General features: G+C 45.6%; 1 protein-coding gene across 1 annotated transcript in view; it reads right to left on the reverse strand.

The window, feature by feature from the left end:
* Tmem163 (transmembrane protein 163) overlaps positions 1-14,565 on the reverse strand; it is a 185,039-nt gene that overhangs the window by 59,208 nt on the left and 111,266 nt on the right. The window contains exons 3-4 of the mRNA XM_052736798.1: positions 8,521-8,564; positions 6,901-6,992 (exon numbers count right to left, since the gene is read on the reverse strand). Coding sequence (XP_052592758.1) covers positions 6,901-6,992; positions 8,521-8,564 — 136 coding nt within the window. The remainder of the gene's footprint in view (positions 1-6,900; positions 6,993-8,520; positions 8,565-14,565) is intronic.

Below are 14,565 nucleotides of genomic sequence, written 5' to 3' on the forward strand. Positions count from 1 at the left end.
ATGTGTGTGGTTACCAGGTGATTGGAAGGGTCTGCACTTGGCTGTGCTAGTGGGAGGTCTTTTGCTCCACCCCTTGGCATTCCTATAAAAGGCCCTTTAGAAGAGACAGAAGGGGCTGGTGGATATTGATCCAGGCCCTCCCGAGGCTATCCAGTGTTTCTATCTGTTTCTCTCCCCTCTATCCTTCTATCTAATAACTCTTATCCCTCACTCCTCAAGAAAACCCTGAGGTAAAATGTGGGAGTCAGTCTCTCAGCTGGACTCCCACACATTCTGACCTCCAAGAGTACCAGGCACATGCATGGTACACACACACACACACAGTACACACAGGTGTGACATGTCACCCTCTTGAACTCTCAATAGCTTCGACACTGGGCAGGAAGGAAGCCTGCACGATACAGGGCCATCAATGCTCTGTAATGGAGGCGGGGAGGGTTCATGGGGCCTCGCCCCTCTTGGGGGATATATGTGTTAAGTGGTGCTGGGGAGGGGCAGGAATTTTCTTTGGTGGTCTGTTAGTTACTTTCCCCATTGCAGGGACACAATCCATGACAAGGCACTTGAGGAAGGAAGGTTTCTTTTGGTCCACAGCAGGGCAGCACTGCCCATCATGGTGGACAAGCCATAGTGGCAGAAGAGGAAGGCAGTTAGGTGGTGCCGTGAGTCCACCCTACAGAAGTCAAGAGCAACAGATGCTGCTGCTCAGCCTGCAATCCAGATTATGGGATGGTGCTACCAACATTCCAGGTGGGAACGTCCCCTCTCAGTTAACTAGATCCGTTCTCTCACAGACAGGTTCAGAGGCCGTCTCTCTGGTGATGTGACAGCTTTTCAAGTTGACAGTACTCATCACGGTGGTTTAGTCACCCGTAAGTTGGCTGTGCTCCTGTCAGAAACCCCAACGGCTCTCACCAGCTCACACCACACCACATCCAGGAGTTATAGAACGTGGTTAGAGTCATGGAAACAGAAGGTAAATTGGTGTTACTGAGGCCTGGGGAAGAAGAAATGGGAGTATTTCACAGGTATCGACTTTCTCTCTTGTGAGGGGACTTACTTCTTACCCTTTTGGCTAAGACCAATGCAGTTTTTGCAGGATGACAAGGCTAGTTCACAACAGCATGAATATGCTTAAGACTGCTGAACTATGCACACTTAAAAGTGTCCGTTTGGGGGCTGGGGAGATGGCTCATTGGGTAAAATGTGTGTTGCAGGAGCCTGAGAGGACAAGAGTTCAATCTGTAGAATGCTTTCTTTAAAAAAAGATGAGGTGTGGTGGTACGTACTTGCAACCCCAGAGCCGGGAGGTAGAGACAGGCAGATCCCTGGGGCTCGGTGCTCAGCTAGTTGAGTCTACTTGGTGAGCTCCGGGCCAGTGAGGTTCCTTGTCTAAAAATAACAAGGTGAATTGCTCCCAAAGAACGACATCCAAAGCTATGTGCTGGCTTTCACACACAGGTAAGCACATCCATGTACACTTGTATGAACATATGTACAAAAAATAAATCAAATTTTAAGCTATGTGCATTTTGTAAAAGATTTTTTTTTTTTATTCAGCAAAAGGAAACTATGGAGGCCGCACTCTGTGGAGAGGCAGAAGCATCACATGCTCCATTTCCACGTGGCCAAGTGCAGAGGGTGCCCACCTACCACACCGGCAATCTCAAACCCAAGGTTCACTCTGAGGCTGTGATTTCAAACCAGAAAAGTAAGAGAACTGGCCTCTTCTAAAAGCCAGTTGGCTATGTCTCCACTCCCTCCGATATTACTCTCTAGGAACTAACTGAAAGCCATTGGTTTTCCTAACTGTATTCCTCAATGCTTGTTTATGCTCATTAATATGCAAATATATTCCCAGCCGGCTGTGAGCTCATGAATTTTTAACCAGAGATTAAAACGTTAACTAAAGCTGGTGATATGGGGGATTATAAGTATCATTTAATCCTCAGATTAGGAATCTCCACATGAACTCATGATCGTTATCCAATGAACAGCCACCCAAAGATCACAAAGCAGCACCTTCACCGTTGCATTGTGGGTAACAGACACAGTTTTTTAATGCATCTATTTTTAAATACAGTGAACCCAGAGCTGGTAAGACAGCTCAGTTGGAATAGTGCTTGCCACACAAATCTAAGGACCTGATTTCCAGAACCCTCCTTAAACAAGCCAAATGTGCTAGCCCATGTCCATAATCCCAGCACCAGGGAGGTGGTGCTAGGTAAATCCCCGAGGCTCACTGGCCAGTCATCTTAGCATAATAGGCGAGCTGTGAGAGGGTTTGGAGGGAGGAAATGTGGGGGAGGTACTAACGTAACTATATTATAATCTCAAAAAATAAATGAAAGTTTTTAAAATTTAAAAAAGGGAGACCCTGTCTCGAAAAACAAGGTGGATGGTGTTATTTATCTGCGGTGCTATTTACTGGGCTAGAGAAAACACGAGGTACAATGGAACCCACTGTAAGAGTTTTGTTAGGAGGGGAAAGTATAAGAATGTGAATAGGCCTACGAATTATAACAGATGGCACCTGAGGAATAACACCTGAGGTTGACCTCTACCCTTTACATGCGTACGTGCACACACACCTGCACGTATGCATGCCCTTGCACACATATGAACACACATACACACAAATAAAATAAAACTGAAAACAGTAAAATCAAAGACACTTCTTATCCAGTCCGGAAACTGGGGAAACTGCAGGCCACCTGGTGAATGTTCACAGAGATTCCGAGCCCACAGAAAAGCCACAAGAATTTCTAGCTTTATGACTAAGTATTTACAAAAAGCATTTTAACAGGAAGGAAGGAAGATTTTTAAAAACTCAAATTAGAAACCAGAACTCAACTTCTTTTGGAGACATAGATCAAACTTGGAATTATTAACTCTAAAATAGAGGGAAATTGAGCACAACACTTTCTCTTTATACTCCCAGACAGAATTAAATTCAAGGCCCACATAAAATTCTGAATTTCCAAAGGATGCATTTTAAGGAACACAAAAGCAAAAAATAATTTAATAGTTTAGCCAACTATGAATAAAATATCCTGATATCAGCACACAATATTTGTGCGCATGTGTGTGTGCACATATGTAAGGGTATACACACAAATGTACGCATATGTGTGGAAGTCACAGGACAACCTTGGGTTTCATTCCTCAGGCACCATCTCCATTGTCATTTGAGGCAGGGTCTCTCACTGGCCTGGAAATGACCAAGTCGTGTAGGCGGATTGGTCAGTGAGCCCCAAGGACCTTCCTTATCAGTTCACATTACATGTATATGTGTGTGTGTGTGTGTGTGTGTGTGTGTGTGTGTGTGTGTGTGTGTGTGTGGTGTGTGTGATAGTGTTGGTGGTGTGTGTGTGTGTGTGAAGTGGTGTGTGTGGTGGTGGTGGTGGTAGTGATAGTGTGTGTGTGTGTGTGTGTGTGTGTATATGTGTGTTGTGTGTGTGTGTGTGTGATGGTGTTGGTGATGGTGTGTGTGTGTGTGAGGTGGTATGTGTGTGTGGTATGTGTGATGGTGGTGGTGGTAGTGGTGGTGTATGTGTGTGTGGTGTGTGTGTGTGATGGTATTGGTGATGGTGTGTGTGTGAGGTGGTATGTGTGTGTGGTGTATGTGATGGTGGTGGTGGTGGTGTATGTGTGTGTGTATGTGTGTGTGGTGTGTGTGTGTGATGGTATTGGTGGTGTGTGTGTGTGTCTGTGTGGTATGTGTATGTGTGTGAGGTGTGTGTGTGTGTGTGTGTGTGTGTGTGGTGTATGTGATGGTGGTGGTGGTAGTGGTGGTTGTAGTTGTTGTTGGTGGTGTATGTGTGTGTATGTGTATGTGATGTGTGTATGTGTGTGTGTTATGTGTGATGGTAGTGGTGGTTTTTGTTGTTGTTGGTGGTGGTGGTGTGTGTGTATGTGTATGCGTGTGTGCATGTGTGTATAGTTCTGGGGATTGAACTCAGATCTCCATGCCCACATGGTGAACACATTACTCACAGCCATGTCTCTAACACACACTATGTTTTTAAATTAAGAAACTATAGGCATTCTCCTCCTCACTCTCTGGGGTGTGTTTTACCCTTACACATCATCTCCATATCAAGTTAAAGCAAGGCAGTAAGGCAAAGTGGGTAGCACAGCTGCAGACCCAAGGGCTGCACGTTGCTCTACATGGTGCCTGGCCTGACACGGGACGGAGCAGCTCTCGACTTCTTCATGGGGTTTGGTTGAAGTCCTCAAAGCCCTACATAAGAAATTGGTTGGGTACATCAGTGTCTCCCACGTTACAGAATCCTCATTTGAAATTTAATAAAATTAAGATCTCTACTATCCATTTCTTGAAATTTTTTACCAAAAGATTTACTTATTTTCAAAATTAACTTTATCCAAATGGTATCATCTTTGATATCACAAATCTGATACTTCACATTTGTTAAAGGAGATATGCACATGAAACTAAATATTTCACATGTGTAGATGTGGGGGGTTGGGCTTTTTGGTATTGTTTTGTTTTCTTTTTTTTTCAATATTTTTAAGGGGTGTGTTTTATTACTGTATTTATTTGGGTTTTTGAGGCAGGGTTTCTCTGTGTAACAGCCTTGATGGTCCTGGAACTTGCTCCGTAGACCAGGCTGGGCTCGAACTCACAGAGCTGCTTGCCTTTGCCTCCCAAGTGCTGGAATTAAAGGCATGTGCCACCACCGCCTGGTATATGTTATTATTTTTAAATTATGTGCGTTTGTCTGTGTCTGTGTGTGGTTATATGCACATGAATGCAGGTCCCGATGGAGGCCAGAAGAGTGTATTGGATTTTCAGAAGCTGGAGTTACAGGGGGTTGTGAGCTGCCTGATGTGGCTTCAGGTTGGCTGCAAGTACAGCATGTGCTTGAACAACTGGGCCATCCCTCCAACTCCCTGGTCTGTCTTCTTGCTGTCACTGAGTCACTAATGAATCCGTATGCTGTCATCTGTCAAGAGTTTCTGCATTCCAGCACATTCAACCTCAAATCGATTACTGCCTGAATTCCCTGACACCAAGAGATACCTCTGCTTTTTCGTGTTTGCTTGTGATTTGATACTAACTCATTGACACCTTCTCTCTGGCACCTTTAGAACCACACAGAGGAGCATTTGTTGACTGGTGTTCAGCCATCCAAAACCTACAGAGGCCTGGGAAACCCCTGCATGTGCTGATATACAGGCACACACACACACATATACAAACAGGTGTATGCACAATCACATATATACACAAATAGATATGTATATGTGTGTAGGAACATATGTGTCCATCATGAAAATTGTAGAGGCCCACAGAGGCTCCCAAGTAAGTAAGGCCTTACTCAAGGTCAGAAAGTCTGAGCTTGCTTTGCCCAGCAGGGCTGCATAGTAGGATGGTTTGACCAAAGGCGTGGGTACCAGGTGTTTTGAAGGGTCTACACTTGTTGGTACTTTATACCTCAACCTTGAAAGGGGGAGGTCCTTTGCTTCTCCCCTCGCTGATGTATTAAAATCCCATCATGATTAAACTCTGGGCAACTGGGTATTGACCCAAGGCCCTCCCAAAGCTGTCCTGTGTCTCTGTCTTTCTCTTTGTCTAGGCCTATATTTCTATCTAATACTTCTTCATTCCTCACTCCTCCCCCACCAAGAACCCTTTGACAGGTCAGAGCTGGTCCCTGACAGAAAATCCTATGGAGGAGGAATGTTTCTTTTTCTACTTTCTCAAATGAAGGGCTGAAGTATAATGAAGTCCCAGAGCTAGCAAGTAGTGGTGCTCAAAGCATGAATTTCTATGTGTGTTTGTGAATGTTTAATGTGCACAGGTGTGTCTTACATCAGGTTATTTAAAAGATCAATGGCCATATCAGCTTGAATGTACCAGTCTTGTCTAATCTTGGTAGCTAAGCAGGGTCAGGTCTGGTTAGTACTTGGATGGGAGACCTGGGAATACCAGTACTGTAGACTTTACAAAACAAAACAAACAAACAAAAATACTTTGCTTTGTGAAGCTGGGTGGTGGCACAAGCCTTTAATTTCAATACTCAGGAGGCAGAGGCAGGCAAATCTCTGTGAGCTCAAGACCAGTCTGGTCTATAGAGTGAGTTCTAGGACAGCCAGGACTACATACAGAAACTCTGTATCAAAAAAAACCCTTAGATCAATATTAATAGATTAGATATTGAATTATTAATTGAAAATATGATAGACAAAACAACAAATCTGACTTGCAAAAGCTGGAGATACAGCTTGGTAGTAGAGGACTGGTCTAGCATTTGTGAGACCCTGAAAGAAAATGAAGACACTAAGGAGAGAGAATGGGGAGAAAGGGAACAGGGGAGGAAGGGAGGAGAGAAGAAAAGAGGACAGAGGGGGAAGGGAAAGGGGAGTAAATGAGTAGATAGGAAGATTGGTGGGTGGTTAGCTAAATGGATGGATGGATGGATGGATGGATGGATGGATGGGTGGATGGGTAGATGGATGGATGGGTAGATGGGTAGATGGATGGATGGGTAGATGGATGGATGGGTAGATGGGTAGATGGATAGATGGATAGATGTATGGATGAATGGATAAGTAGATGGATGGGTTGATGGATGGATGGATGATTGGATGGGAGAATGGATAGATGAGAGGATGGGAGGACAGATGGACAAGTAGGTGAATGGCTGAACAGAGAGACAGACAAGAAAATATTCACTCCAGACTTCAGATCAGAGAACTGAACAAATTATAAAGGCTACATGTCCCTGTGACTATCCCAGGGAAGACCTGCTCATGACTGACAGTGCACTAGCTAACATCAAAGGCAACCTACACCCTCTTCTCAACATCGGGACAAAGACTGAAGGCAAGCCTCTCCTGTAAGGATCCTCCGGTCGGGAAGAAGAGTCCACTTACATGTACTCCCTGTGGGCAGAGTGCACAGCCGCCGCGTTGCTGTAACGCCAGAGGACAATGGCCGAGGACAGCACATCCAGGATGGCATCAAACTAGAGAAGGAGACAGGACATGAGTGGTTCTCCAGAGTTAGCAAGGCACCACCACGAACACACAGGGCAACTGCACGATAACGCAGAAAGTTCAAACGAGTATCTTGGAGTACACATGTTTCTGCATGCTTCTTGCAGCCACTTTGAACTCCATGGTGGAACCCTGGGCATTACACACTGCCCTGGTAGCAGGGCTGTGGCCCTTGTATGGCTGGCTCTATTCTCAGAGCCCCAGGATCCTGGCACGCTGGAGATAGGGGACGGGAGATAGGAATGGGAGATACAATTTTCTGAAATACATAAAACTGTTTTTCCTACAACAGGCAAGATGCCATTGGCATTTTCTTATACATAGTAAGTAAAAAAAATCTTGGGGGCGAATTCTAATGCCGACTCTCACTGAAATTGTTTTATTTATAGGTCCAGGAAGTCTACAAACAGTTTGACATTGTATAGAAAGCTCCATGCTTTTGAAAGAATGAGAGAGAGAGAGAGAGAGAGAGAGAGAGAGAGAGAGAGAGAGAGAGAGAGAGAGAGAGAGAGAGGTGTTTCTGAGTATGTATATGTTGTGTGTCTGGATATGTGTATATATATTATGTGAGCACACACATGTGTCTATGTTGTGTATTTACTTCTGGATATGTGTGTGTGTGCTGTGTGTGTGTTTCTATTTCACTCTTTGTGTGTGTTGTATATGTCTGGTTGTGTTCATATATTGTATATGTATCTCACTGTGTATACATTGTATGTATTTATTTCTGAGTTGTGTACATGTTGTTTGTGTTCTGGGTACCAGTGTGTGCATGTGTAATTTTCTGAACAGTCTGCATCCTTCCTAAGATTTTTAAAAGAATTTGCAACACCCTCAAAGCAACCCTTTCCAAGCAATAAGTTCTTACAACAAAGGGCAGATGTGGGTCTGGGTCCCAGTACGGGATGCCCTATGTCTGGACCACAGGAGGGAAGGAGTTTGCTTAGTCCTCAAACACCTCAATTCTTGGGACTGAGAGCGCTGGCCCTCTCTTAAAGGGCCATGAAGAAATGTCACTCAATTTTTCAACATACCCGCCTATGTTGACCTATTTCCACCTGGAGGCAGGCAGAAAACTCGGCTCCCCTCAGCAGGGCTACAGATAGACTAACTTCTAATGTGAGCAGCCCTGATCCATCTCAACTCCCAATGTCTCTGTCTACACACCAGCAACACACCCCACCCCAGTGTGCCAGAACCACATGCAACCTGGAAGGGCACAAAGAGGTAAGCCTCCCAAAACATCCTCTCAAACATCCCCTTCACAGAATATGTGCACCCCGGATGTATACGTGGGAACTATCCCATCTTGATGCCATGTAATTCTGTTACATTGTCATTTTCCAGAAGTGGTTTTTCCCTAAAATTGTGCTTCCCATGCTCATCTCCTATCTGCTAAGCATAAGCACCCATCTGTTTAACGACTGGGTGAGAGTCTCGGGCTCGGGGAAAGCATGCAGGAACTTCATGACAGTGAAGACACTTCAGGCTACTTACTGCAAACCCAAAGGCAGAGGCGCTGTACCTCATGACGGAGACAGCTAGAAAGAAAGAAAACATCGTTCAGATTTGACAGCCTCATGGGTGACGTGGTTCGCTTGTGAGCTCATCAGCACATCAGATACAACCTTTTAGGTGTCAGGGGAAAGTTCCAAGAGAATAAAATTTTAAAAATCAATGTCGAAAAATTTAAGAATTCGAAAAGAAGAAAAAAATTATTTTCAAATTCTCCCTGCATCACGCGCCCCTCCCACTCTGTTCTGAAGCATCCAAGGGCCAACTTCAGGGAAAACAAACAAGTAAAGACCTGTCAATCATACGGCGTCTGTGCCTCTGAAAACCGACAGGCTGAAGCAGAGAGCTGGGAACTAAATTTTCAGAGAAGCTGAAACCTGAATCCTCCTGCCTCAGCTTCCTCAGTTGCTAGGATCACAGGCCTGCACCATCAGGCCTGGCTGAATTTCTACTCTGAATCTCTCTCTCACTGGCCTTGGTACATTGGGCATGCACAGTTAAAAAGCCCCTCCCCCTCGTGTGCCCCAGAAGACCACCTGCTTGGCAGATGTTAAACTGTGACTTCAAAATGTCTGCACTTGAGTTCTTTGGTGATACCAGGTCTTTACATGGAGAGCCCCAGATTTCAAAAGAGTAGACACCCAAGTTATTGCCGTGAGAAATATGAAGAACCTCACCTCAGATCTATAATCGAACAAGCGCTGTTGGCTGGAGAAAGGGCTCCGTAGACTAAATGCTTGCCTTGCAAGCGTGAGTGCACGACTTTGGCCCTTTGCACCCAGGTAAAAAAGCCAGGCATGGTAATGCCCTTGTAACCCTGACCCTAGGGAAGTGGAGATGGGTGGATCCCTGGGGCTCCATGTCAGGCCAGCCTAGACTGCTTGGTAATCTCTACGCCAGTAAGGAACGGTCTCAAAAAACAGGGTTGGGCATGATTAAAACCACTTGCTGTGTTTTCAGAGCACCAGAATTTAGTTCCTAACATCCATGTCAGGTGATTCACAATCCCCTGTTATTGCTAGCCCCAGGGAATCTGACACCCTCTTCTGGCCTCTTTGAGCCAGATAAACATATACACACCTACAGGTAAAGAGAAATAATATAAATATTTTTTTTAAAAAAGGTGGTACACCATCAAAAGTTATTTTCTGGCCTATCCATGTACTTGTGTTTGTATACATATATACACACATATATGCAGGTATATGCAAATACAAGCACATACACAAGTGTACATACACACACACACACACACACACACACACACACACACACACGAGATAGTCATTGAGGGGAGGTTTCTCTGACTCCATGGAGTCCAATGCCATGTTTCACTCTCAGAACTACACTGGAAAGTGAGTTAAGCCTGCCAGGTAGACAGATAATGGATAGCAAATATCAAATATTACTATTATTCATGCCCTGAATTAATAGCAGTCAGGGCACTGTGAGCCAGTGGGGTCCTAGTGAACTCAGGGTCCTTCAGAGAGATGTGTTATTTACTTAAGAATCACCTTCATCTAATTCCTTGATAACATGCAAAGAGCAAAAAGCCAAAATTGCATGGAGAGTCGAGAGGCCTCTGAAGGGTCCTCCACAGAGCCTCTGCCTAGCAGCTTCCCACTGTGGCCAGCTCTCAGCTCTTGCTGCTAAACAACAGCAAACAGTCATCAGCCCAAGACCTACATGGAAGAGCTCGGTAGCCTCCGAGGAATTTTCAAGAGTGTCAAGTAATAAGTTCATTTTCTTTGGCCCATAACTGAATCATGGCACATACTGAATCCAGGATAAGAATTAATTCAATAGAAGTGGGTGGATAGCTCTCTTTCCATGTAAAGAAAAAACTCACTAAGGACTTTCTCTCTCTTTCTCTCTCTCTCTCTCTCTCTCTCTCTCTCTCTCTCTCTCTCTCTCTCTCTCTCTCTCTCCTTGTATGTGTGTGTGTATATGTGTGTAGGTATGTGAGTATGTGTGTGTGGAGACTGGAGGTAAAACTCTAGTGTTATTCCTAAAGAGCTGTCCACCTCATTTTTTTGTTTGTTTGTTAGGTTGGTTGGTTGGCTGGTTTGGTTTTTTGAGACAGGGTTTCTCTGTCTGTTTCCCTGGCTGTCCTGCAACTCACTCTGGAGACCAGGCTGGCCTCAAACTCAGAGATCTACCTGCTTCTGCCTCTTGAGTGCTGGGATTAAAGGCATGTGCCACCACTGCCACTAGGCCCACAATACAAGGTCTCTCATTGGTCAGAAACTTGCCAAAGAGGCTAGGTTGACTGGTCAGCAAGTCCCAGGGATCTTCCTGTCTCTGCCTCCCCAGCACTGAGATTACAATAACCCAACTTTCTTCTTCCAGTTCTGGGGATGATCAAGTTTAGTTCCTATTGCTTGTGGAGTCGGAGCTTGACCACGTGAGCCATCTCCCCAACCACCAAAATGAAGGGTTTTCATTGAGGCATTTCCAAGCTTGCTCATGCAAGAATAAGTTGTATTTAGAGAACAGGCCTATCCCAGGGTGACCAATGGAGGCAGAGAAGAGGTCCCAGGCACTCCAAGCATGTATGAGTAAGCACAGCCCAAAGTCACCATAGGGACAAGATGCTGCCTGTAGGGTAGGAACTAGACTCAATTGTGAAGACCACACATGGGCCATGTCAGCCTCCATCAGACTGCACCCTGAAGGCTCATGAGAGGGCTATGCCAGGAGCTGTGAAGCAGGGCTTTCTTTCTTATGAGGACTGCTCTTACTAAGGTAGGGCCAGGGAGCTGAAGAGAATCGGAACTAAAGATGCCACTTGTCTGAGTATTCACCCACGCTGGGGTAGACTTTTCAGTGATGTAGTAGCCTGTGAGTAATGCATGCTCGCCAAAGTAACCCCAACCAATTCACTGGTTCACCAAGGTGGACTTGGGTGGAATTTGTCTGTTGTTGGCCCCCTCAAATGTTAATAGTGGTTAAACTTTGAAGGACAGGAATATTTGAGGTTTGTTTTTCCTGCTTTTTGGGTGTTTTCTACATTTTCTACAGCCATCATAAGTAGCCATTCAAATTAGATGATATATTTTATTTGGGGAAAAACTGTATCATACATTGAGGTCTGTTTTTCCTACTTTTTTGTGTTTTCTACAGCCATCATAAGTAACCATTCAAATTAGATGATATATTTTATTTGGGGGAAACTGTATGATATAACAACAAGCAAAGGTCTAAAATGAACTAGCAGGAGAGTTCCAACACATATCTAGACTAGAAGGCATTGCTTTCCAGTGCTTTGGTCTGACAGGAAAGTACATGGCTATCTATGCCATTATTACACACAGCTTTCTGGGTCCCGAGGTCTACGTGAGCAGGTTCCTAATGGTTCAGAGTTCCCAGGAGTGTGACTGGGGGCCACATAAGCCAGGCGACAGAACACCAGCAGAACATCACTCCTTGCCAGACAGAATTTGTCTGTCCTAAGGCAGACTGTCATTTACGTTGAGGGACTCACTAGCGCTCCACCCCAGAAGCAGGCACACAATGTAAGTCTTAAATAAATATTTGTACAGACCTGGTTAAAAGACCAGTTTTTTTTGTTTTTTTTTTTTTTTTTAACTAAGTCAAACCAGACCAAGAAGCATGTTGGCTGGAAATAAATTCAAACAGAAAGGCAGCTGGAAAATGTAAGGGACCCAGGAGACCCATTGTTAAGGCCAAGCCAAAGGCAGACCTACAGCTGAGTAAGCAGAGGCTTGGAGGTGGGGGGGGTCTGCAAAGTGGAGACAAAGGGCCTTGGAAATACGGAAGGGAGCGTGCCAGCAAGGCAGCCAAGGACCAGCAGCAAGACCCCCTCCACAACACCCAACAAAGAATCCAGCTTCAATTGCCAGTGAGATTGGCAGAGACAATGAGGACCCATCTGTCTGCCTCTCCAAAGTCAGGCAATAATTATCAGGAGCCTTAGCACTCTTAGCAATACCCCAGGCCCCGCAACACCTCAGAGTTGTTAAATTATGTGAGCAGTAGAACTCCGTTAATAAATCAATCCCGGTTTAATTAGACTGTCTCGATCACCCAGATGCCTAGCAAACACCTCCCCGACAGCTGGGCAACAAGCCCACCCTGGAGAGGCACTTCTCCATCACCCACCGTCAGAGGCAGGCTCTCTGCTCTTGCTTGCTGGAACCTTGAAAATCACAAGAGCTGGGACCAAGAGGGGTTTTTAAAAAAAATTAGTTTTCCATGTTCTGACTCGCTCCAACAGAATCTCTAATAGCTTCCATACTCTGGCCCTCTCAAGCAAGATTATTAACTACTTCAAAATCAGTGATAGGATTCTTACTTCAGCGGAGAGGGGGAACGGTTTAACACATCCTTAAGAAGATGATCAAAATATGTTGTATGAAATTCTCAAAGAAGAAAAGAATAGGTCAACATTGTGTAGAGCTGGGGAGATGGCTCAGTTGATAAAGAGCTCGCAAGGAGAGCAGGGGGACCCACGTTCACTGCCCAGAATCCACCCATGTCAAAAGGCTGGGGATGGTGGGTGGTGTATTCCTGCAATGCCAGCGTTGGGGAAGGGAAGCCCAGCGGACCCCTGGGGCTCACTTGTCAGTCAGCCTGGCCTATTTGGCAAGCTCCAGGCCACTGAGAGACCCTGTCTCAAACAATGGGAATGGTATCTGAGAAATGGCAACTGAGGTTGACTCCTGATCTCTACACACATGTGCACACATGTATATCCCTACTCACAAACACACGTAAGCACGCATATGTATACACATGCACTATATATACATAAATATGCGAACATACACAGGGGAATAGGCTTGGGGAGATTCCCGAATACTGCCTTTGAGCTGCTGGGTCATCTGATAGCATTTTACAGCATCTGACGTCACTCTGCCATGAAAGATCCAGTCCCACTCAGAGTGCTCAAAAGAAACAGCTACTGAGATGCTTTCAAAGCAGCTGGCACTGCTCTTCTCCACAAGCCACTGGCTGAACACAGCCGGGCTGCTCTACACAGCTCACTCCATCCCAAGACCAAAATCCTCATGCTGGAACAAAGCCTCACGCTCTGACCTCCTCCTGTACAGGCTGGACCTGCCCGCTCCTCTCCAGCCACACAGCCTCCCTGGGGCTTTACCACAGCCTTGTGCTTCTGCCCACAACACCTACCCCAGGGATCCGACTAACTGACCCATCTCTTTCGGGTCTTTGCTTCAAGCTCCCCTCATAGGCCTGTCCTAGCTTTCCTATCCCATAATGCAACCTGCCCAACTCCATTGCCACCCCTACTTCCCTCCGTTTCTTTATCCAGAGATCTCCTAGCACACTGATGAATATGATCTATCATCCCCCCAATAGGTATCCCTCTGTGATGGTTAATATTGTCGCCTTGATAAGCTGTAGAGTCACTTAGAAGACAAGCCTCTGGGCGTGCCTGGGAAGGAGCTTCTAAATAAGGTTCATTGAAGTGGGGAGACCGCCCTAAATGTGGGCAGGAGCATCCCATGGGCTGGGGTCCTGGACTGGATGAAAGGGAGACAGGGAGCTGAGCACAAGCGTTCATCTCTGTGTCCCGATTATAGATTCTCTGTGACTAGTGGCCTGATGCCCCTGCTGCCACTCACACTGGACCTCACACTGCAAGCCAATAACCCCTTCCTTCCTGAAGTTGCTTTAGTCAGTCATTTGACCGCAGCAGTGAGAAGGGTAACCAACCCACCTAGTCATTCACAAATTGCGTACGGCTGGCGGCTTCCATGGCACAGTATCAGAACTGGGCTGTTGTCCTGCATGTTTACTATCCTCAGTCTCCTTGTTAAAGTGTTGCAAATCCTGGAATAGAATTTCCCTCAGGCAGGGGAGACGCCAAGATCACATGGGAGTTGAAAGGTTCAAAGGGAAGAAACCACACTGACGGCCAACTGCTAAACTAGTATCGGTCACCTGAAGGAGTGACTGTTTTTGCTTGCCTGGCCCCCTTCCCAAAACTAAAAGCTAAAGCTCTCAGCACTAGGACTAGACGGCATGAAGGTTGTCTTCCTT

Source organism: Peromyscus californicus, unplaced genomic scaffold, assembly GCF_007827085.1.
Source record: "Peromyscus californicus insignis strain IS unplaced genomic scaffold, ASM782708v3 Scaffold_14__1_contigs__length_90479793_seg_2, whole genome shotgun sequence".
Classification (NCBI taxonomy): domain Eukaryota; kingdom Metazoa; phylum Chordata; class Mammalia; order Rodentia; family Cricetidae; genus Peromyscus; species Peromyscus californicus.